This window comes from Larimichthys crocea, chromosome XVIII (assembly GCF_000972845.2).
Source record: "Larimichthys crocea isolate SSNF chromosome XVIII, L_crocea_2.0, whole genome shotgun sequence".
NCBI classification, from domain to species: Eukaryota; Metazoa; Chordata; class Actinopteri; family Sciaenidae; genus Larimichthys; species Larimichthys crocea.
The window spans coordinates 20,706,696-20,734,274 of NC_040028.1; the positions used below are offsets into that span (position 1 = coordinate 20,706,696).

Genomic DNA, 27,579 nt, shown 5'->3' on the forward strand with positions numbered 1-27,579 from the left:
AACAGAACTGGACAGTACCTGCATGAAGTGGAGCGTTGAAGTTATCCTGTGGTGTTAGTATCCAACAGTGATTCTTCTTTTTCCACTTTAAACTGAACAAACCGACATAATTAATTATTAATTATCGATCATTAACAAACCAAACAGCCAAACTAACGGCTGCGGCAAGATGGCGGCCGGAAACAGTTTAACTAGCCCGCCTTTTTTTTTTTTTTTTTTTTTTTCGAAGGGTGCGTTTGTTTTGTTGTCGCGGTGAGCTGATATGTGGGCGGAGTAACACCGTTGGAGTTTTTCGGACCGGATCTACTTTACAACCGTAAAAACGAACGTTAGGTCCTAAAAGAGAGAGAAAAAGAAACATTTTCAGCACATTACCTTTGTAAAACATAGGTTTGAAAGTTGGAAAGTTCACGGTAAATTTCCAGAAACTTTCCATGGGAAGACAAGCTGGGGAATTTTGGAAATATTCCAATTCGGAAACTCCATGGAAATTATGGAAATTTATGTGAATTAACTGTAAATTGTGGGTAATTTAAACTGTATCATATCCAAACATAAATGTAAACGTTTTGTTTTGTCATAAGCAGATTAAAAATTTAAAAAGATTAGATTAAATTAAAAAACAATTACAGATATATTTGTAAGTAGAACTTTGAATCATTTTATTGAACAATATTATGTAGTCCACAGACTCAAATGTGTCTTTAACAGTAAAGTGTGGTCCAGGTACAGAAATCACCTGTGCAGGTAGGGGGCGTGGCATCAGCAGCCCTGCAGTAAGCAGTGTGCTATGTGCATGTGACTGAGGAAGAGCAGATATTCAAGTGGACCTGCAGGAAATCTGGTTGTTTTATTCAAGATGATGATAAAATATATTTTATAACTATATTTAAGTTCACTGTTAAAAGGCCAACCTTCAAATTCACAGTTTATTCCCATAATGTGAGGTTGAACCAGTTCCATTCATAAATCAGAAACAGTCAACATTAAATAAACGTATTAAAAATGAACCTGCCTCCTGCGTAAACTGGGTCTGCTGATGCTGCTTTATTTAGCATCTGTCATAATGGTGGTACTTAAAGAGTCTAATATTTTCTGTAGTGGTGCATGGTCTAAAAACTAAAAAACTAAATCTTGGGTAGCATCAACCGGTGTTACTCATTATATATAAACGATGGGTGACCTCAGATGGACCCCATGATGGATGGAAGTCATAAAAATACCATACACAAAGAATTTTAGTTTACCTTTCATTTTGCTGGATACCTTCACATCTTCAGAGCTCTAAAAAATACTTCAAATAAACTGAGAAGCACAAATAACTCTTTGGGTGAACTGCTGACATGTCATGTTCACAGTAAGACCATAAACTGTGACACTGCTGTTTCATTTTTCCAGGTCAGGTTTGAAATCACTGCACATCTACATTTGTGTTGTGTTTTTAAGGGCCAGATTGACCTGCTGACCTGGTGATTTGGAATTGTATGCCCACTACTGATCTCGTCACCTTCAGACTTCCATTGAGTGCAGTGCAGAGACCAGGAAACAAACAGTGCTCTTATGATGGTGCGTCTCTTTCTCTGCATGTGTGTGCGCTGTTTCTTTGTTTCTTTGTGGTGTTGGAAAAGATTCAGCAGTAACTCAAAGTCAGTTCTTCTAAAACCACATTTATTTCAAAGGCTCATCTTTTAGCAGTATTTACATCATACAGTACGAGTTCAACATCTGTACAATTACCTAGGATGCCTAGAAAGAAGGTCAAACCACAGAGAGGTCGAACAATAACCCAGAGCAAAAAAATAAGGGAAAACAATAAAACAGAGCCAAGAGATGAGCTTCCAGGCACAAAGCATGTGTCAGGGAAAGAAGCCAAACAAAATCGATTCATGAAAAAATTAAATAACATAAGAGAGGTTATGAAATGGCAAGGTTCAAGTTCAGACGTGTCCAAGGCCTCTGTGACCATTGACACCGTTAAAGTACCGTTAATGTACCGTTGGACAGTGAACTGTCAAATGATTGTAAACAGAAGGAGAAGAGTTCTCTCGACTTGTCTTCCAGCCACACTGAACGCTGCCAAAGAAAATTATGAACACATCGAGGAGTCTGTGTGTAATCTCACCGTCTTGCTCGGTGCTTATGGAATGTTACCGTAGAATAGATGGTCAGGTCCGTTCAGCATCACATCCTGGTGACTCCAACAGAGGGGCAGTAAAGACACTCCTCTTAGAGCAAACACACAACTACCTGCATACAGATTCAGTCTGGTTCTCTCACACACACACACAACCAACCTTAAATCATGTGTGTGATTGTGTGCATTTCACACACACAGTGCAAGCAAGTCTACACATAAATGTGCGCTTCAGGAATGGAGATGGTGCAGAACATCCTCAAAGGTTTGTCTCGTCCCACGTTGGGTCATTGATGCTCTTCAACACTCTCCTCACAACTTTTTCCAGATCCTTCCTCGCTCTCTGCTCCTCCTCCAGCGACCGCTTCATCTTCTTGTTATCCTGTGTGGTCAAACAATCAATCAGTCATTCATGTTGTTGTAAAAAATAGATTTATCATCAGGTGTCATTACCACATCACATCATCATGATGATTCACCTGTTTCAGCTCCTGGACCTCATCCCTCAGGGCGTATACCACATCCACCAGGCTCCTTTGACATAGAGATCAGATTTACAGGTCAACATATCAGCGATGCAAACCAGTTTAAAACAACACACATACAGTTCAAGTGCAAGTTCAATGCATTTTAACACGAGGAATGGATCATGAGATGAGAGTTACGACTACATCAGCTGAAACATAAGAGCATGTGAGTAAAAAAGTAAAAAAGATGTGAGGCTATTCAGTGACGTCAAAAACGTAGCGACCTGCAGTGGAGAAGTTGAGCTGAGCGGGCCCAACATCACACTGCGTGTAGTAGCTACAAGCCCGGTACCGTTTGGTGACATCATCCTTTATCATGAGTCGACTCGCCTCACTAGAGCACCATGTGTATTAATCTGCAGCTGGAAACAGTCCTACAAATGCACTATTTACTCCTGCTTGAGTCGTGAAAAGTTATACATTTGAACTGTAAATTGGGACTTCTTATCCAACACTGTATCCAAAAGGTCCAAACGGTCCAAAACGAACGAGCCCGTAGCTACAGTAAAGATGACGAGTTACAGAAGTTTACAAAGGTCCCAAAAATGATTTAAAGTGTTGGAAAAAAAAACATTTGAGCAGTAACAGAGTTTATTCTTTCACAAGAGATAAACCCGAGTTGGACTGAAGACAAAGCGGCTCATACCTACACCCACTCCAGAAATTAGATTTTTACTTTTTGGATGGCCATCACTTACAATCTCAGTCTCCACCCTCTGAGGGGGACCACCCTCTGCCTTTATACAGTTTTGATAAAAGACTTGTTAGGCCCAAGTTCAGGTCTTCACACAGCGCTGTGAGCCTCTGCTTTAAAGCCCCCTGCCGCCGGATCTTTTTGAGGGCTTCCATTCCTCTAACAATGTTATTTCAGACTACATTTATTGTTCCCGAGCTACATGCTATAGCAAAGTATAAAACACAAGTATATAAACATCCTAAAATGCACACTATGTGGTTTGTAACACACTTGATGTACACACTATGTAGCACAATATATAGTCACCCTTGATCTACTTTTGTAAGAGAGTATGTTTCTGGGGTATTTTCTAAGAACAGAATGAATGGGAGAGAGGGCACAAACACATTGATGGTTTTGGTCTTTACACCAGGTGATTCGGGGTAAAAGAGAAGCTTGGGAAAGATATGCATCTATTATCTTACTTTTCTTCTGCTGCACTTTGTCCGTTGCGACTAGGACCCTCCACCAGGACTTTCTTCTCACCGGGGATGATCACATGCAGCCCTGTTTCTGTTCGCGGCCCTGTTTCAAAACATAAAGAGCGCTCAACGATTTGGCACTTTGGCTGTTTCACCTCATACTAAGGTGAGTCAGTATCGAGGCATCTTCAGAAAAAAAAAAACACAGTCTGAACTTCTTTATTGGAGCATCGAAGAGGTCCGAACATAGCAGCAGTGTGTTAGTCATGCACAGAGCAGATATCAGACGAGAGCCAGAGGAAAGTGAAAGGAAATGAGAGGCTGTGGAGATAAAACACACAAATCCACCGATATGAAACGAACGAGGACTCAGACGTCACAAAAACACAAATCAGATTTGCCGTTCTAACAAATCACCACAATGCCAGCGTCTACCAAATGACAGATTTATTCAAAACTCGTAGTACAGCGTTTTGGGGACTTGAACACACTTCAGCAGTGTAGAACAAATACACTGACGGCGGCGCTGTTAAGATAAGACATGGTCACATGTGTGAACTGAATACAGCATTAGAGCACACAGAGGACAATGTTGGTCAAAGACAGTTGGTCTCTTCGCCCTGCCTGTCCCACAGTTTGACTTTAAGTTTCTTAAACCACAGAATACACCTGTCACAAAGTATAGCACATGATATAAGGACAGTGATATTCTTAGCTCAAATACTCATAGAAGGTAGAATGGATTTTTTTTTTCTTGCTCCATGACAACTAGTATTTACAGAAAGGGAGACTATGTGCTCTTATATTTCCAGTCCACTCTGACAGTATTCTGAGGTTGAATGAGTAGTTCACATAGAAATGTTCCTGTATAACACGGCCTTTTGTTTCTTTTCTCTCTTTTTGTTTTACACTACGAATGAGCTTTTTACTTTACAGTAACACTGAATACTCAAGTCTACCTTTAAGGACTATATCATACACACTGTAGGTAGACGACAAAAAAGTACAGAATTTAACAGACTATCCCCCAGAAACACCCACTGGCCCGTTACATGATTGTGCAAAATAATTCAAAAACACTTCATGTTATAATTTTCAGTGTGTAAACTTTGATACAGACCAATAAAAATGTAAAAAAATAAGATGAAATAAAAGAAAGAAATGATTCTTCCAGGGATCATTTTGTAAACATTGACATACAGAATCAAATATAAATGAAATCAAATAAACAAAACGCCTGTATACAAAATAATGAACACAATAAAGAATCAGTACTGTAACATGGACCAATATATTCCTTATGTCAGTCGCATTGCTTGCTGTGATAAGAGGAGATAGACTCTAAGCCGACCTGTACTTTTAATACCAATACTGGAAAAATACTTCTTCATAAAAATAGTCATTAATGCAAGAGATAGCATGGTGGCGCTCACGAGCCACGCGCAGCACGAAGCATCGGCGCCTGGCTCATGAGGCTGTAGCGTAGGTGTTAGCATTGTTGTTTTTTAAGGTAACCTGCTCAATCTGCCGTCTTAAAGGAGTAGTTCAACTTTTTTATTTTGGGTGGGGGGGGGTATGGTTATCGTTGTTAAGTGCGGAGCTGGAAGACTGAAACATGATCACACTCGGAGAAAATCGGCATCGGTTTCACGTTTGTGTGTTGAGCGTAGAGCTGGAGCCGGGACATGTTTTAAAGCTCATCAACAAACACATTAGTATATCTTCGTCTGTGTAATTCATTTAAATAGTGACTTGAGAGTGATGTCAATCTTCTGAACTATTCCTTTAACAAGCAGACACTGAACAAAGGCATTTGATTTGTCCTACAGGACTGTAGCTGTGTCAGGCTGTACTTTACAGATTTTTTATGCTATGCTTGGTTTAAATGAATCTTTTTATTTATTTTTTTCTTTAATACACTAACCAACTTGAGGCTTGAAGCTAAATGTAAATGCAACCCTGTAGAACCACTGACAGACAGCAACGTTACTGGATGGTAGATCAGGCTTTAAAGGATGATGCTCAGGAGGACTACACTGTACAGCAAATCATTCAAATAATGACTTCAGGGTCAGCTCAACGAAAATACGCAAAAAAAAACAACAACATATATAAGAGAACCAGCGTCTCTGGACTTTAACTTGTGGTGCTCACAGGAAACTTTCAACACGTGTGCTTATTCAACTTTCATAGTGATAATTTCAGGAGCAGTTTGAATTAAATCTGTTGACTGTGAGGTCTTTGGATGATCCAGAGTAACTGGGATCCTGGAGAGACGTTTAATATTTCAAAGCTGTGACCACCACAAGAACAAGTCCAGAAACTTCAACTGTGAGAAGAGTTGAAGACGAAATCTCAAAGAAAGATATTTCACAACTTGTCTGCACGGCCGGATACAAGAAGAAGAAGTTATCGCGAACATATGTTGCTGTTTTTCTTGTAATTTTGGGTGAGCTGACTCTTTATATTCATCCTCCTCAGTCCACTAGCTTTTGTGCATCTGGAGAAAACTCGTGCGTGGTAATCTCCTCTTCCTGTCGCAGCTACGTCAAATAATCAGCTGTGTTTTACAAACTATCAAATGTAACAAGAAGTTTTAGTATTTAGTAGCTTTTGGCCGTGTGTTGTGTTCAATTTAATCCTGCTTAACATGAATAAAAACCAAATTATAAGAACAGAAATGATATAAAATGGTATTTGGAATTTGGATATTTGATTTGCATGCTGCTATATTATCAGGCAGCAGGGGCATACAGTATGTGCCTGTGTGTGTGTGTGTATGTGTGTGTGTGTGTGTATGGCATCTGTGCTATATTTGAGCATACATACTCTAGAAACACATACCGGAGAGAAGTAGTATATGGTAAATAGAATACACTCATTTCTGAATTACATCTGAATATCAGACAGGAAAAGCTCAGTCCCCATCTCTCCCTCCCCGGGTTTAACCCTCCCCTGTAATTCCACTCCGACCTCCCTGCTGTTCCTCCCCCTGCTGAGAGAGTCCGCCACGTTTATGGTCAAACAAGGAGTGGTCACATTCAAAATAAATTAACGAGAATTACCAAACACTTACTGCATGACAACTACACGAAGAGAGGAGGCACATAAAAGGGAAAAGTGGCAAGGCAACAGGGAGATGCTTCAAACATCTTCGAACATACAGTCTAAAAATAAATAAACCAAATAAGTTAACAAAAAAAATGAACAAATATATCATAGAAAATAAATAGATAAATAAAAAAAATCTAGTTTATTTGAATACATTGAAGGTAAAAGAGGTAAGCGCGCCGTACGTTACATTACAGTACAGCGTGGCAGTGCTGTACGTTCTTTAGTTCTGGTGAGAGATGCAGCTCTTACGCGGCACCGAACCCATCCTGTAACTGTGGGTGGTCCAGATGGAGTCATAGTCAGAGTCCTCCGAGAGGTCAGAGGACAACTCTGGCCGTGACACGCTGCTACGGCGGCCCGGCGAGTCCATACAGGACCGGTCCACGTCGGCCAGCACGTGGTTGTGCATCAGGTCGGTGCCCTGCCAGGCTGGTCGGAGGGCGAACCACGTTTGGAGGGTGAAATGTTTGGGTGATGGTGTAAAAAGGAGAAGGTGGTGGTGGAGTATGCAACACGCAACAGATGGTAAATCATAAAAACCAATGAGAGATGCAGGATGGGATGGATACATGGAGAAAAATTAGATGAAAATAAAGAAGGAACTCAGGGTAAAGCAGAAAAAAGTGAGTGAGTGGAGGAGAGACAGACAGGAGGAGAAGATACTGTTAGAAAGATCAGCTCAGAATATCCGTGTTAAAGAAAGACACTGAGTGCAGCAGCAAGCCACAGTGTGACCCTCTGCTCTTCTGTGCACACACACACACACACACACACATGTACAGTATGAGCAGGACTTTGTGTTTTCTTACTGGAGTTCAGAGTCTGCCTGGTTTTGGCGCTGGTGCAGTACGCCTCGATAACCTTCAGGATCTGGGCGTCTTCTTCCAGAGCAGCTGTACCTGAGCGAGAGGAGGAGGGAGGAGAAACAAGAATTCAGATGACAGCATGTGCAAAGATTAAAAAGACGTTCTGGGATGCTGCGCTGCTCTGCTTTTACGTGACTCAACATGCTGCTCCTGATCCAGGCTCCACCACTGTAACGGACCTCCCAGCCTGCACAGTGAAACCCTTTCAGACAGCTCGCCTGGTCTTCAACCAACCCAAAAGCTCACGTTACCTGAGCTCCTCTGTCGACCTGTAGCAGCCACATTAAAGTCAGATCTCTAACGCTGACTACAAAGCAGTCTCCGGTTCTTGAACGTCCTCATACAGACAGATGTTACCTCCTCCTGGCTCAGGACAGTCCAAACTTTTCTGTCTGTTGTCCCCGTTGGTGGAACGTCCTACCAGTTCCTACAGATCAGGGGCGTCCCTCTCTACCTTCACAGACCTCCTGAAGACCTCCAGCTCTTCAGAGAGGACCTCCTCTACAACACTACCAACACCTGGACATGATACATCTGTCCCCTGTTCAACTGTCGCTGTACTTACCGCTGCACTCCTCATGTGACTCTCATTAAGAAAGTGAATAAGCTCTTTCCCAAATGTCAAACTGTTCCTTTAATATGAGAAACTCAAACTTACTCTTCCTCAAGGCGAACTCCTCCTCAGACTGTTTCCTCTCAGGCTTGCGTTTAGGAAGGAGTTTCTTCACACTCTTAGGACTTTTACTGAGATCCTGTACATGAGGGAGGGGTGGACAAAGGTGAGACGATGGCATCACAATGAAATCAACGTAAATAAGACATAAAAACACAGTCACTCACCTCCTTGTAGCAGAGAGCTGCAGAGGGTCGTAAAGGCGGTGCAGGCCGCAGACAGCTCAGGCTCCAGGGTTTGGGGGTGTTGGGTGGCTCCAGCGGGCCCCACATCATGGTGCTGGAGAGAGACGTCCCGTGGGAGGAGGGGTGAGGCAGGGTGTGGTAGGTGGGAGCCACCGTCATGGCTCTACCCTCAGCGTGCCGGGATGGGGTGAGGGGATGAGATGGGAGCTGAGGAATGAAACAAAAGGGGACGAAATAAGACGAGTTCACCGGAAACACAACGCTACTCAAACCTTCATTTTTAAGGGTGTATAGAAGAACCCCAGCCAGCATCCTGCAACACCTCTTGGGAAAACCCAAACCAACCAACGGCATCAGTCTATCGGGTCGGCCAAAAACATCTGTACAGGGACGCCTCCTCCTCCTGCATCAGACACTCCTCTGAACTGAGCTCCTGCTGACAGACTTTACTTTCACATGAGGACATTTACATCCACAGAGTTTAGAACAGTTAGCATGGTTAGCTCCTGACCGTGTGGCAGGGGACAGTGAGCGGTTTGTGGCTGGGCGCTGTGGCGGCGGTGTGTTTGATCTGTCTGGTCAGGTGCTCCACCCAGTCCTGCAGGTCCTGCTGGTGGGTGCACACCACCTGGAGACGGTCAAACATTGGGCCTGTGGAGGAGGAGGCAGAGATAATGTAATGTAATGTAATGCATGAGTAATGAACCACGCTCGGCGTCTAGCACATCTCATGTGGCCGTACCGTTGAGTTCGAAGGCGTTTTTATGAGCTTCACAGTCTTCCAGTTTGATCACGGTCATGCTGGCCAGAGGTAATTTTCCCTGCAGAGGGAAATCATCACGTCAGAATCGAGACGTAACACAAGATCTGATCTGATAAAATGTTTGTTACTGACCTGGAATATGAAGCCGCTCATCCTCGGGCTGGCAGACAACATGAGCAGGACATGAGGGAAGAGCATGAGGTACCGCTCGCTCTTCTCCTGACACGCGGGGAGAGAAAGAAAAAGATCCCGTGTTTAGTTCGTATGTCAGGATCGGATCAAAGATTCAATGAGCTTCAGAGGAAAGTTGCATCAGTGTGGATTATTATCAGGAGATATGAGCATCAGGAATGGTGCATTCCCTTTCTGTGGTTCGAGCAGTTTTTCCTGTTTGGACATTCTGTTATCTCCCCTAACAGCGTCACCTCTCGGTTTGTTACTCATCGTAGCTGCAGCAGAAATAGGAGCACAGCAAAGGTCGAGAACCCGAGTGATCAGACGTGGAAAAGGTTCGACCCTCCATGTTTCCTGCAAAGTTTCAACCTCAGTTCATTTCTGTGAATCTTTGACATGAACTGACCCATTTTTAATAAAACCTGGAGACTGACTGAGGACTAATGGAGGAAAGATGTCGCCTCATCCACAGACGAATCATTTCAAACCTTTAAACTTCATTACATTCATCTGGCAGACACAGTGAAGGTTTGGGTGCACTTAAGACGCCACAATTACAAATAATTCACTGTGAGAGTTAATAAAGCTGAAGTATGGTGCTGTCCAGGCTTTCCTGACTAACTAATGATTTCTGGGTTTGTTCATGTTCAGATCTATGCTAAAGTAATGTGTGTGCAGTTTACAGTGTTGGTACCTCTGAGCCGGGACTCTGGACTAAGACCTGGCTCATGTAGAGCACAGAGCCCAGCGTCTTAATGTCGTCCCCCTCCCACAGCCGGATGGACTCGGTGAGGATCTGCAGCTCCAGCTCTTTACGCTTGCGCACCTCCTGACACTGAGCCTGACACGGCGGAAACAGACTGTCAATCAAATTCATTTCATATCAAGTCTAATGACATCTGTCAGAGCAGGAAGTGACATCAGCTTACAGACAAATGCTTGAAAGACGCCATGCACTTCTGAATGTCGGGTCGGTCGGGATGACTCTCCTGGAAAGACAGAAACAGGAAGAGTGTTGGTTATGAAACACACACACACACACACACACACACACACACACACACACACCTCCATGTGCCGCTCCAGCTCTTTGAGTAATGTCGGGTATTTGTCGAGTCTCATGAAGGGTTTACTGAGGCCTGTGGTCAGGGTGAGGATCCCCGGACTGACTGCACCTCTGCCCTCCATGAAGTCCCCCAACACATCACTGCAAGAGGAGAGAGAGAGACAGACAGACAGAGAGAGACAGAGACAGACAGACAGACAGAGACAGAGAGAGACAGAGACAGACAGAGAGAGAGACAGAGAGACAGAGACAGCTTACCATGTAACCAATCTGATGACCTACCAACGTGACAGACAGCAGCTTTACTCTGAGAGCCATGTGACAGCGGACTCATCACTAGGAATATTGTTTAATATTGTTTAATGGAACCTGTGGAACACTCGCTGCCTTTGTTATTGTGAATGTGGAATAACGTGGAGTCCTGCAGTCTCACACAGCAGTCCTGACTTCATGAAGGTGATTATGTATTGTTTAGAGGGCAGGGGAAGTAAACAGAAACCTCATGACATGATTTATTACAGGACTAGTTTGAGCTGTTTGGAGCACCTCTCCTGTAGAGCTCATATATAATGTTCAGGTCTGAGTCCCGATCTGTTGTGGTGTCAGTGGATCGGATCGAGATTGAGAGGAAACGACATGTTTTGCTGCATCATGCTGCTGCCAGAGTCGGTGCTCTGATTGTCCTCAGACTGTTTCAGGTTAGTGCTCATTTTGTAAAAAGGTTTGGGTTTGCATGCGTCTCTTCTTCAGCTGTATCTGAAGAACAAATACTGCCTCAGCTGCAGTCGTGTCAATAATGAAAAGCTGACTGCAGAGCACGCACAACCAAGACAGCTGCCACAACCTGCAAACAGCAGCTGGTTACAATCCTGAGAAACAAAGCTGAACTCCACTGCTCCATTCTGTGTGAACACTGAACACTGACTCAATGTGGGGTGTAAACATACCCGTGCTGGGTGAGCACATTGACTGCAGAGGGGTGGTTGGAGCAGTAACCAGCATAGAGAGCCTTCATCTGTGGCATGAGGTTGAGGAAGAAGCCCCCCACCCTCTGCTGGTTCTCTGGAAGCCTGAAGAGAAAGATGAAGATGATCAAACGCTTCAATACGAACAGGCTGCAGCTGAAGGATGTGTTCCTGTGTCTGTAGTACCGCTGACCCAACACTAGATGTCCCTCTGCTTATTATGAAACAGTGTGTGGTGCTGCTGCAGTGGGCTGTGTGTGTGTGTGTGTGTGCAGGGAGGCACTAACTTGGTGCACTCCTCCAACGATTGGACGAGCATCTGCTGGAAGGTGCTGATCTCCTCGAGGTTTCCCAGGATCAGAGCCACGTCGGAGCTGCTCAGTCTGCAGGAGAAGACCGAAGCAAAGACGATTCAGTGACACACCAAGAAAAGTTAAAGGTACTAAACTCAGACTGATCACGCTGAAATAAGCAGGTTCTGGTCTCGGGTCGTACTTGTCAATGTTCTGAAGAGGTCGCAGGTAGTTGGTCAGGAGGCTCTGAAGGTCCTTCGAATATTCGGTCTCTGTTTCTAAAATGTTCTGCAGCACCTACAAAACAAAGAGGGACCAGTTTGTTTGACCAGTTGCACCACAAACTATTTTTCTACGACCTGTCTGTTATGTGCTGATCAGGATACAGGTTCAGAAGGTGAGACACGTCAGTGACTGTATCTGAGTTCTCTACAGACGAAACAGACACTTAATGAAGCATATTACATCATATCATAGCAGGTTGGAGTGTAGCACATGAGCTTATCGTGCTGTGGTGACGCTGCAGCTGCAGGGACATTTCCAAAGGGGATCACAGCGCAGAGAGAGAAAGTATGTCAGTGGAGTCGTGGTTGAAGATTTCCAACAAGAGAATTTACACGTGACGGGAAAAGCAAAGACGCGGACACTAATCAGGGACGCGTCGTGTCTTTACCAGGTTGTAGTACGTCTTGCTGATCGCAGAAGTGTCGAAGCCTTTAGGTGGACTCTTCAGGGTGCCGGACTTGGGGGACACTTGTTTGTCTGTGACCAGAGGTGAAAAGAAATGTATCAGGGCACGTTCATCCACCGAGAGCTATTTCTAATGAGACGTGACTTATGCATGAAAGAGTAAAAAATCAAATGCAAACAGACCGCAGTGGCTAATATGAAACCACTCCAAGCATGAATCATTACTATTATCCTGAAGCACACAATGAGATCAATCACTCAAACTGATGCGACTAATTCCACATTTAGAAATTAGAAATATGTCGCTCGATATCCAGACGTCTGTTCATGTTTACTGTGTGTGTGCTGAGATTTACTGAGAACACTACGCAGCATTTCATTTCATTCATCCCATTCCTGTTGTTGTTTTACGAACCAGTACCAGTCAAAAGTTTAGACACACCTTCTCATTCAGAGCTTTCACTACAGTAGAATCAGACATGAACTGACCCGAAGCGACACCTTCATCACAGAGTTCTGCTACCGTTCAAAAGGTTTCTACAGCAGTTGGGTGCCGATGAGAAATTCAAATGTCTTCAAACACTGGAGTGAGTAAATGTTGTGAGCTGGCACCTCGTCCCAAACAGATCACAACAGGCAGCTGCTCCGCAATCTTTCAGACACATGAGGCGGAGGAGGCCTTATTTAACGTGTAACGTGTTCAAATTAAAGATCCTACCAGAGCCTTTGATCTCACGGACATAGTTGCTAGGGAACCAGCCAGTCCTGCCGCTGAGCGTCCCCTCCCACCAGCCGCCGTCCTCCTGACGAGTCACGCCGATGATGTCACCCTTGGCGAAGGTGAGCTCATCCTCGTTGGTCTGCTGGAAGTTGAAGCGCGCCTTCACGAGCAGCTGCTGTCCGCTGTTCTCCGACATGTCCTGATAAAAACGAAGGAAAACGAGAGGACGAGCGTCAACGAGACGGAAATCCCTTCATCCACGGATTGGGAAACATGAATTACACGTCATGCTTCATCATGCCCGGAGATTTCACGATGATGCAAACACACGTTTCAAAGCACAATCACACAGCAGTCAAACATTAGGAGAGCATAAAGTAATACTGAAACTCACTTTGTTCCTGATTATGTGCAATTAAGGAACTTTATAACTTGATTCTCAGTCTCATTTCAATGTTTTATTATTGTTTTCTCACTGTCAGACAGTTCTGCTTAGGTTACTGTGTCGAGCGTCCTGGTGGCCTTATATGTCACATCCTTCCTGTTTACATCCACACAGTCAGAAGGGAAAGTCTCTGATTGGACCTCAGCGAGCACAGACTATTTACATTGTGGATTAGGGCCACATGTGAAAAATGTATTCTGACTTTAAAACTCATAATTCTGACAATAACTTCAGAACTCTACAAAACTGACCTGAGCACACAGTGAAGGTCTGACACGTGTGTAAACACCGGCTTCCATTAGTGTCTTTGTATTCACTGCAGCCAAACACGATGTGAGGAGTCACCACAGATCATGAGGCAGTCCGCACTGACAGGTTATTGCTTCCACCTTTACGCGGTGCCGTTAGCGAGCGTTCATCTTACCAGACTGCGAAACTGGTTCTGCAGCAGCTTGGAGGATCGGCCCAGTGAAGCCTGACAGGACAGCGACTCGAACGACTTGATGCGATGGGCTGAAGAGTGCCGGGCGCACACCGAATCACTGCCCACGCCGATATCTGGACAGAGAGAGGAAACATAGAAATACAGCAGACCTGGTATCTTCAGTCGGCACACACACACACACACACACACACACACAGTACGTATTTTGACTAACCTGCCGTCACTTTATTCAGAGCAACCAGACTGCTCAGCACCTTTGAGAAGTTCAGTCCCAGCAGCAGGTCGCTGGCCTCAAACGGCTGTGGGTGACAGAGAGAGAACGTCATCAGCTTTTCAGAGCAGGACTGTGTCATCACTTTGTCGAGCAGTCAGTCAATCGATAACTCTCGTTATCTCTGACAGAACAGCCGAGCTCAGCAGACACGCAGACATCTGCAGCAGCTACAGTCAGAGTCTCAACAAACTGCATGAATCATGTGTGTTACAAAAGATACTGACCGAAGCTCTGAAGAAGTTCTCTTGTTGGCTATATTCTATACTTTTATTATCAGCAACAAATCCCATGAAAAGACCAAAACCAACAAAGTATTTCCTGTGTCGCCAAAATCTGAACATACAGAGTCTTATTAATATCAAGTTTGTCCTGTCCAACAACTAATACACAAACAGGCGGCAGCTCAAAAATCTAACGATCATTTTCATGATTATTCCATCCATCTGCTTTCTCTTCTCCGGGATCAGGATGGTTGTCACTGGAACATCTCAGCTGGCTCCTTTCTACTCCGAGCTCCTCGCCCATATCTCTAAGGCTGACCCAGCCACCCGGCGGAGGAAGCTCATTTAAGCCGCCTGTATCCGCGATCTCGCTCTTTCGGTCACTACCCAAAGCTCGTGACTATGGGTGAGGGTTGGAACGTGGATGGACTGGAAGATCGAGAGCTTTGCCTTCAGGCTCAGCTCCCTCTGGGCCCGCATTAAACCACAGGTCCATCACTCATGAACAAAACTACCCAGGGCATCAACACACTCCCAACCTGGAGGAAGCAGTCCACCATTTTCCTGCAGAGAACTAGAACCTCAGACTTGGAGGTGCTCTCTCTCCTCCTGCCCCAACCGAAGGTACGGTCTGATGACTTCAACAGAACCACATCATCTGCAAACAAGCAGAGATCCAGTCCTGAGCTTCACAAACTGGACACTGTCCTCACCCCGGCTACGCCCTGAGATCCCATCCATGAATGTCACCTCTGCAGAGTCCAACACCGACTGAGAACACACGCTTCACTTTGATTCATCTCTCTTATTTATTTGACGAGTCAACTAATCATTCAATCCTTAATAATGCCAGGAAGATGTAGAACATGTTCCTGGATCAGTACTTGACTGTTTCTTCACCATCGTCTGCTGCATAGATCATATTTTTTCATTTGCTATTTTTGGAGCCTGAGCTGAAAATAGTCCCCAACACCTCCACCCGCACACTGTTTACTCCTGTTTGAGCTTTTTTTGTACCAAACGAAATCTGTCAAGTGTGACAAGCTGGCATCGGATGTCTGGTCAGATGGCTGAGCTCATTTAATCAGACAGTTCCTGACATTTTTTGCAGATTTCAGCTGCTCGTGCCCTCGGAGGTGTCCGGCTCCTGGAGACAGACGTGTTTATGTCGGTACAGAGACACAGCACAGCTATCCAATACGTTTCAAACCATGTGCGGCACTTTGTTGTTGTTTAAGCTGCTTTAGAAAATGAAACGACATATCTGTGATTTGTTTTTTTAGGATTTACCTCATCATTTGGGACAGACGAGCTCGAGGCTGCTGCTGCGTCCGGGTGAAGGTTTAAACATTACATCCATGAGAACATGAACAGGGCACCAGTGTCACCGAGAAACAGACGGACGCTTCAGGATTTGCTGACAATAAGAAACACGGCGACCTCATCCTCTAACTGCAGGAAAAGCCTAAAAGTGTCGTCTGCGTCAGCGTCAGCGTGACTCTCACTAGCCTCTCGGTTAGCGTGAATGGAAGCGATTGTATCTCTGTTGACGAGCGGAGTCGTCCTCTCGCTTCCTGTGCGATGGCTCCATGCGATTAGTTACTCTCGCTTCAGTTCTATGGAGGCTGAGCGGCTGTAAGATACGAGTCCCTTTTCATCTTCCGCTCTGATTGCAGATATGACCTGAGGGGGCGAGTGAGTGGCCGTGGATGAGCGTTCCCTCACTCACCACAAACATTCAGTATTTGTACTTCCCTTCCTGCACATTCAAAGTGTTTGCAGGCGGCCAAGCATGATGCAAATTAAACATTCATGCACGGAGATAATGACTAACACGACAAGCTCCGACACGTCCGCCAAGCCTCGGCATCACAGTCAGGTAACGATCCCTCGGAGCGGGCTGACACAATAATGCAACACCCCTCTGTGACTCAGCGAGCGATGACGGAGTGCTGAGTCGTTTCCACGCTCGAGGAAATGAGTGTTTACCTGCAGGCTGTTACTGTGATACAGCTACACATCAGACTTTAAATATACTGGATTATACTGAGACCCACACACAGGCCATGATGCTTCCTCAACATACAGACAAGGCCAAACAATGTAATGATGAGTCACCTGACCTCGATCAGTCTCTGGCTGCATTTATTTATTAACATGAAACCTTCAGGGTGCTTTAAACTGTGGCATCATGAATAAAAAGTCTCTGACGTTGGTGGATGTAAACACTCAGAATTCAGGACTTAAGGTCACATTCGACGCAGCAACTCAAGCAACAACAACAAAAACGCAGCCCAGCGTCGCGCTGCAGCCGCCAATCAGCAACCAGAGCGGGACCGAACCTCCACATCAGCCCGAGAATCTCTAAACTCTGTTCTGACTCTGTTTATTTCATCATTTCGGAGTCTGACTGTATTTCTGCAAAACAGAAACACGAAAGAGTTTAAGATTTGGTTTGTGTCCGATGGTTCGAGACGCAGACAGTGAATGAGAGTGAGCGAGCGCCGGACCTCGATAAAGTCGTTAATCTGCGAGATGAAAAGTGATTCCCTGATTGTTTCGCACAATCTGAGTACGGCCTCATTCAAATCCAAACTGTACAGTACACTGATGAGTTACTCAGGAAGAAGTTTGAACACCGTCACACAAAAGAGGCAACATTTGTCTGAGGTTTGTTAAATATGAGCTCACACTGTGAATCTGTTACAGACTGTGATCTGTGCTAAACATCCAACAGATGGATCTGTGATTATTCTCAGGACAGACACGGAGTGAGGTCCCTATTCCTGAGGGACCAGCGGGGTCATGGGAACTCTAATCATCACTTCCTGCGGTCAAAGACATCGGGGGTTAAAGGTCAGCAACAGCAGCTGCACAAGTGTGAGACGGCGCTCTGTGAGAGACGTCCAGATCAGATCCGACGTCCTCACTAGACATGCAAACAGAAGACGAGCACACGGCCAAACATTCAGCTTAACTCCGTCAGAATGAGGCCGATCAGGACTGCAAGAGCACAGCGTGTTGTCTGTCTGTCTGTCTGTCTGTCTGTCTGTCTGCCTGTCTGCCTGTCTGTCTGTGCACAGCTCTAATCTGCAGCCACAGTTACCTGGAGTCAGAGCCAGCGCTGCTTCGGATCCATCTTTTTCTTTTTTTGCTCTACAGATAGTGAGACCTCACTCTGCTGTAATCCTGCTCCCAGATCTGAGCGAAGGTGAAGGTCCGACGCCGTCAGAGTTATCGTGCAGAGTTTTCACCGTTTGTTTCAGATTATCGCTCAGAATCGTCAGAACAAACAATGAAACCATCCTGCACGGTGCGTTTAGCTTCTCACACTTCATGTGACAGCGCTCCGTCCCTCAGACTGTCTCCACCTCCTGTTCGCTGGCTGGAGACTCAGCGGGGAGACGAACACTGAGTCGTATTGTCACTAACTAACTGGGCTGGTTCAATGACCCTTCTATGCACACACAGCCTTACACAGCACGCTGTCCTCCATTTGCTTCACATGATTCTGGAGGTATTCTGACCACACGGGCCTGCGGGGGCGGAGGCGGCTGATCATGAGGACATGTTTGGACTGTACACCTCACAACAACAATAACACTGTAATTACCATGTGAGAACAGGAGCTGCTTACATGAGCAGCTGAGCTCAGCTGCAGAGACATAGACTGTGATTATAAAAAAAAAAAGGAGGGGGGGGGGGACAAATGTGGACAATGCATCCATGCAGGACCCCGAGGACAAAGCTGGGGACGCGTGAACCTGAGCCAAGCTGATCAACATGAGCGCAAGAGGTGGAACAAAGATGTAATGCTGCGGAACGTTAATAAAACGTTATTATAACATGTATACATGGACGGAGGAGCCGCACTCTGCACGCCGGGCTCGTCCTCCTCCATGGACCCATTGTTTATTGTCTCACTGTCTCCGCATCACAAAGCGCGTTCCTTCGCCTCGTATCACTCGTGTTGGTTCGGTGTGTGAGTCCGGACGTGCACGGTGGACTCACCTCGACGCGGAACGATGAGCAGCCTTTGAGGAACTCCCTGATGTTGTTCAGACACTCGCCGTCGTTCTTCGGTTCTTGGTAGATCTGCGTAAAGACGGAAACCGGAGGTTAGAGGGAACACTTCCAGCTCGCGCTGCGGGGGGTCGGTGCCACTTTCTCAGCCCTGGAAAAAAATAGATCTCCTTTCTCCACACGCATTTTACCCTGTGCGTGAACGTGCGTGTACGTGCGTGTGTGTGCGTGTGTGTGTGTGTGCGGGGCCTGACACACTCCGGTAAGGAGACGGAGGCTGGACCCAAGATCCCGCAGGAGGAGGAGGCTGGAGGGGAAATGACGTCGACAGATGAGGATCCCCTCTGGTGGTGGTGTTGGTGGTGTTGGTGGTGTAGCCTGTGAGTGAACTGTAACTTTAAAAACCTCCAACACCATAAAAACATTTAAAACTGATCGACCATAAAAAAAAACATTTAAATCATTCAGAGAAAACCAGTTCCTGTAAGAGTTCTGGAGCCAGTAACGAGTGTTTATGATGTAATGTAATATTTATTAGTGTGTTTTCATGTTCAGGTGTGTGATCACCTGAAAATCAGAATCTTTGTGTTCTCGTTGTCTCTAAATGAACTTTTTTTTATCTCTGCAGTGAGATCAGGTCCTCATCCACAAACCAAACTCTGATCTATGACTGTTTGTTTTTATGTAAATCTAGGTTCATTTGGTTGCAGTGTGTAACCTCACCACTAGGTGCCACTAAATCCCAAACACTGCACCTTTAAATCACAATTTTTTGGGCGCTTTGAAAAATCTTTTTACGTTTAATAATCTTATTTTTAATTATATATTATATATTATTTTATTACGTAAAGAACCACGTTAAGCTCTAACTCTTTATTTTTTACTTTTACTTTCTTTGGATAACCGAATGCCTTGAAGAACCTTTTTATGTTTAATAATGTTCTTTATCTTTTAAATGTTCTTCATTAAATTATTATATATCACACCTTGAATGAACTCACAGACAAATACTATTAAAAGTCTGGGAAGAACTTTATAATGGTTCTTTGAAGAACCAAAAGTTAAAAGTTTCCTTGCAGAACTGACAAAGGTTCTCCGGCATCACCGCGAAGAACCACTTTAGGCTCAAACTCTTTTCAGTTCTCTGGAGAACCTTTTTGTCCTTAAGAACCCTTTTTTTGTGTGTGTTAAAGGTTCTTTGGATAACTGAATGCCATAAAAAGAGTTCTCAAAGTGACACTTTTAGCACTTTTGATGCTTAGAAGAACCTTTTTATGTTTAATAATCTGTTTTTCCTTTAAAGTGTTTTTTGGAAAACTGATTACTGGTTCTTTAAGTTTCTTTGAAGAACCAATAGGTAAAAGTTTCCTTGCAGAACCGACAAAGATTCTCCGGCATCACTGTGAAGAACCAATAGGTTTTTCATTCATTTTCTTTCAAACATCCTTCATGCACTGTCAGTGCATGAAGGATGTTTGAAAGAAAATTAATCCAAAACATATACATATTGCTTCTATTGAAGAACCAATATGTAATGCAATATGTTTGTTATTTAACTACAGTTTCAGAAAAACAAACTGGTTCTTGATCTGGAGAACCTTTTTTTTTTTTGCCTAATAATCTCTTTTTGTCTGATGACTGGTTCTTTAAGTCATCCCTTTGCAAACTAACCAATAGGTAAAAGTTTCCCCGGCATCACCGTGAAGAACCACTTTAGGCTCTAACTCAAACCTTTATTTTAAGGGTGTAAGGTTATTTGGGAAAATGAAAGCGAAAGAGAGAATGACAGACAAGTAGACAAGAGTAAATGTGGGACTGACTTTTAGTGGTTGGTGAGAGCTTGGTGAAATAAAATGGTTGATGATCGGCTGTTGATCATAAGTAATGTAATCAGAAGAAATACTCGAGTACAGCTGAGCATAGAGTGGGATTACACTCTGACAGTGGGGGAGCTAAATCGCAAAAATACAATTTTATATGTAATGTTGCTTTAATAATTAATTCCCCTTAAACTTTATAACCTGGGTAGGGTTTATTGCAGCGCTGCTGTCGATACCAATAGCGACTCAGATATGTATTGATCAGGATATTTTATAACTGAAAAATAAACTTGTCAGTGCTCTCTGGCGGACAGACCATGTAATGGAGACACTGTTTCTGCATCCCTGTATTACAATTTCCTGTAATGCAAGAGATGCAAGTGAAGGGAGGCCTGTTATGTCTAACTGGAGATCATATATCTGATCTCTGCTCTATATAACATTACTATCTACCCTGATAACACCTGACATCTAAACCCAGTTGTGGCCTTCATCTTCCATCTCTTCCTTCTGGCCCACATGCACATTGCACACTGAGGAGGTGACGACTGAAGTGTGGCCCAACCAACCCAGAACAGAACCAGATGAGAACCACATCTGGACCAGACAGTAGCACAATATGAATGACAGGTCCAGGGATACACCCTGCTCATGTATATGAGTCTATATGTCTGTGCAGATATGCCATTAATATGTTTAAGGTTAACTCAGAAAGTGTCTGTATTACATGTTTTGTCCAGCAGAGAGCACTGATACTCTTATTATATTTACACTGTCAGTGCATGAAGGATGTTTGAAAGAAAATGAATCCAAAAACCTATTGGTTCTTCACAGTGATGCCGGGTTCTGCAAGGAACCTTTTACCTATTGGTTCTTCAAAGAAACAGTCGCCCAAAGAACCAGTAATCAGTTCTCCAAAAAACTGATTATTAAACATAAAAAGGTTCTTCTAAGCATCAAAAGTGCTAAAAGTGTCACTTTGAGAACTTTTTTATGGCATTCAGTTATCCAAAGAAAAGAGCCAAAAGGTTCTCCAGAGAACTGAAAAGAGTTTGAGCTTAAAGTGGTTCTTCATGGTGATGCTGTAGGGGAACCTTTTTCCAGTTCTGAAGGAACCTGACCTAAAGAACCAGTAATCAGTTTTTTCCAAAAAACATTTCAAAGGACAAAAAGAGATTATTAAAGATAAAAAGGTTCTTTAAATCACCAAAATCTGCAATTGTGACTTAAGGAACTCTTTTTTCCCCATTCAGTTATCTCAAGAACCTTAAACAGCAAAAAAAAAAAAGAAAAAAGAAAAAAAAGAGTGCTTCAGGACAAATAGGTTCTCCAGAGAACTCAAAAGAGTTTGAGCTTAAAGTGGTTCTTCATGGTGATGCTGGAGGGGAACCTGACTTAAAGAACCAGTAATCAGTTTTCCAAAAAAAAAAAAGGTTCTTTAATCACCAAAATTTCTAATTGTGACTTAAGGAACTCTTTTTTTCCTCATTCAGTTATCCAAAGAACCTTAAACAGCACAAAAGGTTCACGTTAGAGCCTAAAGTGGTTCTTCATGGTGATGTCGGGGAACCTTTGTTGGTTCTACAAGGAACCTTTTACCTATTGGTTCTTCAAAGAAACAGTCACCCAAAGAACCAGTAATCAGTTCTCCAAAAAACACTTTAAAGGAAAAAACTGATTATTGAACATAAAAAGGTTCTTCTAAGCATCAAAAGTGCTAAAAGTGTCACTTTGAGAACTCTTTTTTTGGCATTTAGTTATAAAAAAAAAGAGTTCTTAAGGACAAAAGGGTTCTTTAATCACCAACGTTTCTGTAATTGTGACTTAAGGAACTCTTTTTTTTCTCATTCAGTTATCCAAAGAACCTTAAACAGCACAAAAGGTTCACGTTAGAGCCTAAAGTGGTTCTTCGTGGTGATGCTGAAGAACCTTTGTTGGTTCTACAAGGACCCTTTTACCTATTGGTTAGTTTGTAAAGGGGTGACTTAAAGAACCAGTCATCAGACAAAAAGAGATTATTAGGGGAAATCAAGAACCAGTTTGTTTTTCTGAAGCTGTAGTTAACATATTGCTGTGGGGCAGTGCAGATTTAGGAAAATCAATAAAAACATATTAAATCATCCAGAGTGAGAAGACAGCAGCAGGATGCACCAGGCATCATACGCTGGCTTCACCCTGCAGGACGAGGCAGGTGGATGTTTTTATGTGCAGAGCATCAACATTATCTGGTTAATGTCACAGAAATGAAAACAACACCACTGAGAGGTGGAGCAGGAGGGGAGGGAGGTGGAGGAACCTGTTTGTCATTTAACAGGCAAATGTGAGGATGAGCCTCTCCAGGAAGACATCAGGTATCTGTGTCAGCTGACACACACACACACAAACACACACACACACAAACACACACACACACACAAACACTGCGCTGTGTCTTTAAATGGGGAGAGGGTCCATGTCTGTCTGCCTGTCTGTCTGTCTGCCTGTCTGTCTGTCTTTGCAGTCAATGGCGGCCCCATTCACTCTAATGTACAGATAGCCAGTCATCCCTGACTGATCATCCTGTGTGTGTGTGTGTGTGTGTGTGTGTGTGTGTGTGTGTCATAAAACGCCCTGGATGGATTAAAGCTGAATCTCAAACATGAATCTGCATTAATTAATTAATAATCAGTGGAGGCCTTCGTGCTGATGAATGTGATCGATCAGTTTTCAGCAGCGGCCTTCCTTCCTCTCTAACGCAGGCGCACGTACTGTATGTGCGGGCCATACAGCGCCGTTTCCCCGCAGACAGACAATACCCGCCGGGCTGCCGTGACCTACAAAAGAAAATCTCCTCATGGACCAGTGGGCAGGAAGAGAAGCCAGACAACAAACCCGTTTTCACGGGATCTAGGCAGCGCACAGACACGCCGACGCGGAGCGGGCGGTTTGGTTGTACATATGCAGACAAGAGCGAGAGGAGAAGAGGAGGTGGTGGATGAGGAGGAGGAGGATGGAGGAGGAGGAGGAGGGGGTGGTGTAGCTATTATTATTACCCTTACTTTCTCCGTGCACCCCGGGCTGAGCCGCTCCAGCAGCCTGCACAGGACCACCCCATCCTTCAGGGAGGTCTGCAGGAACGCTTCGGGATCCGAGATGGTTTTCTTCGGCGACTCCAGCACCCCGAGCGTAATCAACCATGTAACCGTCTGTTCCGCCGAATTCATGTCCAGTCACAACAGATCCCTCTTCGACAAAAGCAAACGTGCCGTGTTTTGGTCTCTGTAACAGCTCGCCGCTCCGGTTACGCTGTCATCATCATCATCATCATCTGTGCGTTACGACGCGAGCACGACGAATCCAAAAAAAATGATGCATGAGATGTCGATGAGAGGAAGAGGAGAGAGAGGCTGCGGGAAAGCCTCCACCTCCGGGCTGGATGCGGATGACGGCTGGCTGGTGGAAATTCAGCAGGTCTGGTTTCCTCCCTTCAATGGTGTGTGTGTGTGTGGTGTGTGTGTGTGTGTGTGTGTTTTCCCCCCTCCAACCTGGCAAGCTGTCAAGTGCGGTTCTCTGTGATGCGTTCAGGCACTGGACTGCATACATGCGCATCACAGCCGCCAGCCACTCATCCATTGGATGACATCACACAAGCGGGACAAGCCAGTCCGAGCAGTTGTTAGGACGCTTCAGCATGACATGAATAGGCTTTCTCCCCTCCACCCTCCTCCACCCTCCTCCTCCTCCCTGCGCAGCTTTGCATATCCTGCTCTGTTTTTATCTGTTTATTATAGCAGCGCCACAGGCTGCCTGTTGTTGTCTGCTGTAAGCTGGGTTTGTTTTTGGACAGGCAGCTGGGATGACAAGCGAGACAAGTAATGGCACTGTGTTTGAATTATAGGCTTCATTTTAAAGTCGTCATTTAACAAATGCAAACATTCAAGCACCGAGACACCCAATCATAAGAAAAGTTATCTCATGATACTTTCCATATAGAGACTGAGCCAACAGTTCCCACCATGAGCAAGCACTCGGCAACAGTGGCAAGGAAAAGCTTCCTTCTAACTGACAAACACGCCGAGCAGAAAAGACCTCGATGATGCTCAAACATCACGATTCAAGAGGCGGTTCCCAACCTGAGGACTCACAAGATCATTGAAGACAGGAGGGTAACAGAAAATATGATCGAATGTATTGATCCTTCAAATGAAACCATCTATCTATGTATTAGAGTCGCCAGTTAACCTATTAAGTGCAGGTCTTTGGGTTGTGGGAGGAAGCCAGAGAGAACCCACGCCTGGGGACAACATGCAAACTCCACGCAGAAAGCCCCAAGGCGATGTTCAAAACAGGAACCTTCTCAGCCTCGAGGCGACAGAGCTAACCACCATGTCACCTCAAAGCTTACAGCGTTTACGTACAGCTCCCAGGCGGTTACCCATCGAGGCCTGACCCCGCTGAGCTTCAGAGGTCAGACCAGATCAGGTGTGTTCTGGGTGCTATGGTCATAAGCTGGGTTGGGAACCGATTCAACGACACTTTATTACTTCTGCAATCATAACAGAAGTTATCTCATGACACTTTCCATACAGAGCAGGTCTAGACTGTACTCTACAGAGACCCAACGGATTTCCCACCACGAGCAAGCACGTCTTTGGACTGTGGACCCATCTCAGGTTTAGCTCCAGAGATCAGACGAGATCAGGCCTGACAGATAGATAGATAGATAGATAGATAGATAGATAGATAGATAGAGTGTGCTGCACTTCTCACTTTGGCCACAGGGTGGAGCTGTCTGCTCACTGTGTGCTGCATGGACCATGCCCAGGTGTTAAGGCACCTTCAGGTGGGCCTGTAGCTCAAACACATCAACTGACAGGCCAATTATCTCCTACTAATAATGTCTATCACCAGTTTATTAATAAATTCATCTAACAGGAATCTTTCTCTCTGACTCTGACTCCCAGTCTACGTTAGAGACCACAGGAACCACGAGGAACCCTGCATGCTGACAGAGCAGTGAGCTCTATGAGCTCTTTAAGATATGATGTCTGACCATGAAGAGCTTTGTGGGTGAGGAGAAAAATAAATTCTATTCTCTGATCCTGGTTCCTGTCAGAACACGTGCAGCAGCATTCTGAATCAGCTGCAAAGTCCTCAGAGACTTATTGGAGCAGCCTGAAATCAAAGAGTTACAATAGTCCAGCCCAGAAGCAACAAATACATGGACTGATTACAATAGTCCAGCCCAGAAGCAACAAATACATGGACTGATTTTTGTGATGTTATGTAGGCGAGAAAAAAAAAGCAGTCCTTGAAGGATAAAGATAAATCAGAGATTATTTACGGTGGAGCTGGAGGTCAGGGTGATCCCATCTGAAGAAACCAGATCCTTGGAGGTGTTTGGGTGTTAATGCATAGAAAAGCTGCAGAACATCTGAACCATTTCTAACTAATTAACACTGAGATTTATTGAGAAAAATTCTAATAATAATAGATCATTTCAAAAGCTTTAATAACTTCTGCGATGGGCTTATTAGAAAATGGAAAACCTTTATTATTAACGATATTATTATTAATAACCACAGATGATGAGAGAAATCCACCCTGAGGGATTTTTCACACACTGACAGCCCAAAAGTTGTGGTTACTAAAGGTAAATGGACTGTATATATATAGTGCATATACACACCACTGTAGCAATCTAGGGTTCAGTTCTTGCTCAAAGGCACTTCAACATGATTAGTGCTCCAGCTCCTGAGCCACAGGAGGGTTGTCACTACAGCTGTAAAGCATGAGCAGATGATGTATTAATCATTAAAAAGGCACGGATTAGAGCTGATATGAAGCTTCATATAAAGGTCGGTCACCTACCTTTCCTTCTCTACCTGCAGGAATCTGGAACACTCACAGGATCTCCATGGCAACCAAAGCAAGCTGCAGAATCCAAGACAACGTGGCTCGGGCCCATTCGTTCTCTCCCAACACCTCTCCATCTCCATCTTCCTCGTTTAGGCTGCGTGTGTGTGTGTTGTCAGGAAAGCTGACTCTTGAGGCCGGCAGTGTTCTAAACAGGCAGCGTCGAGGGATGCCGTGCCTTTGAGGTCCTGTCGCCATGGGTTTGTAACCAAGGGCGCCGTGGCTGTGGAGACTGGCCCCAGGCATTTTTTATTTTCCTTCCATTCCCAGATCATCCATTACATTTCCACTCTGCTCCACGGGAAAAAAAGGATGTTTGCTGTCTTGGGTTTGGGTTATTAGGTACATTCACCATCTAATACAACTGTTTTCACTCATATGTGCATATCCAAACATCAACTTCAACTGTCCCTGGATGAGGACACAGAGAAATAGACACATTTCTCTCTCTGTCACACAAAGAACAGCATCACATCTTAGAGTTTAAGAAGTTGCAACAAGCAAATGTTTGACATTCTCACTTAAAAAATGACCAAAGATTATAGATTGATTATCTATTTTTCTGTCAACTGATGGACGGATCCACTGAGCCTTATGTTGTGCCACAGGGTGGTGCCTCTGCCTCTCATGTCACAGTTAAAAAAGGATGTGAAGGCTTGCACAATTAAAGAAGTGTTCTTTTTCACATCATGAAGACAGAAATATTCAAAACATGCCGACACAACTAACAGCTATAACGTTTGTTTCCCTCTGTGTCTCTCCTCAGCTACAGACTTTGTTCCTCTTTCATGATTCATCATCACGATGAGTTCAAATCATCTGTTTGTACGTGTCTTTGCATCATTAATGCTTTTACTAACACACCAAAGTGTGTGGCAACGCACAAGAAGCACACAGACTAAATGAAACTTACCTTTGAAACACGGAAACACAAAAGCCACAGACACAAATGCATGCACCCACACACACAGTCACACATTAGACAGACTGACTGAGCCAAGACAAATGAATTAAAGTCACATTCTGCAGATTAAATGAGTTCCTACCAGTGATACAAAGGCAGAACTCAAGTGTCAGTCTCAACTCAGTGCCCCTGCAGCCTTCTTCTGACAGCTGCCGCAAACAAA

General features: G+C 44.4%; 1 protein-coding gene and 1 long non-coding RNA gene across 5 annotated transcripts; one reads left to right on the plus strand and one right to left on the minus strand.

Annotated features, from left to right (window-relative positions):
- Positions 1 to 1,647: 1,647 nt before the first annotated feature.
- arhgef7a (Rho guanine nucleotide exchange factor (GEF) 7a) lies at positions 1,648 to 24,256 on the minus strand. Of its 4 annotated transcripts, XM_027290737.1 has the most exons (22): positions 23,596 to 24,255; positions 18,726 to 18,809; positions 14,434 to 14,518; positions 14,199 to 14,332; positions 13,327 to 13,528; positions 12,592 to 12,680; positions 12,121 to 12,215; positions 11,913 to 12,008; positions 11,608 to 11,730; positions 10,663 to 10,801; positions 10,524 to 10,583; positions 10,289 to 10,435; positions 9,553 to 9,639; positions 9,400 to 9,478; positions 9,169 to 9,308; positions 8,640 to 8,864; positions 8,458 to 8,551; positions 7,743 to 7,832; positions 7,183 to 7,362; positions 3,823 to 3,922; positions 2,614 to 2,668; positions 1,648 to 2,516 (listed from the first exon to the last, which is right to left on the minus strand). In XM_027290737.1, exons 1-22 carry the CDS (start codon positions 23,758 to 23,760, stop codon positions 2,394 to 2,396), a joined length of 2,592 nt encoding a protein of 863 aa, XP_027146538.1. In that variant the 5' UTR covers positions 23,761 to 24,255; the 3' UTR covers positions 1,648 to 2,393. The 4 variants fall into 4 exon arrangements, with proteins under 4 accessions (XP_027146538.1, XP_027146536.1, XP_010742246.2 ...); XM_027290735.1 differs by lacking the exon at positions 7,183 to 7,362 and having other exon boundaries at positions 23,590 to 24,253; XM_010743944.3 differs by lacking the exon at positions 7,183 to 7,362 and having other exon boundaries at positions 23,596 to 23,760.
- LOC109139723 (uncharacterized) lies at positions 23,933 to 27,579 on the plus strand. The gene is made up of 2 exons (XR_002042287.2): positions 23,933 to 24,007; positions 26,428 to 27,579. It is a non-coding gene; the product is annotated as an uncharacterized LOC109139723 (long non-coding RNA).

Bases quoted from the DNA above. Each gene is read 5' to 3' on its own strand.
- arhgef7a (XM_027290737.1), bottom strand. From the start codon at position 23,760: ATGAATTCGGCGGAACAGACGGTTACATGGTTGATTACGCTCGGGGTG. The intron at 3,923-7,182 runs GTAAGAGCTGCA...GTTTTGAAACAG, and splicing joins CAGGATGGGTTCGGTGCCGC to GGCCGCGAACAGAAACAGGG. The intron at 2,517-2,613 runs GTGAATCATCAT...TTGACCACACAG, and splicing joins AGGTCCAGGAGCTGAAACAG to GATAACAAGAAGATGAAGCG.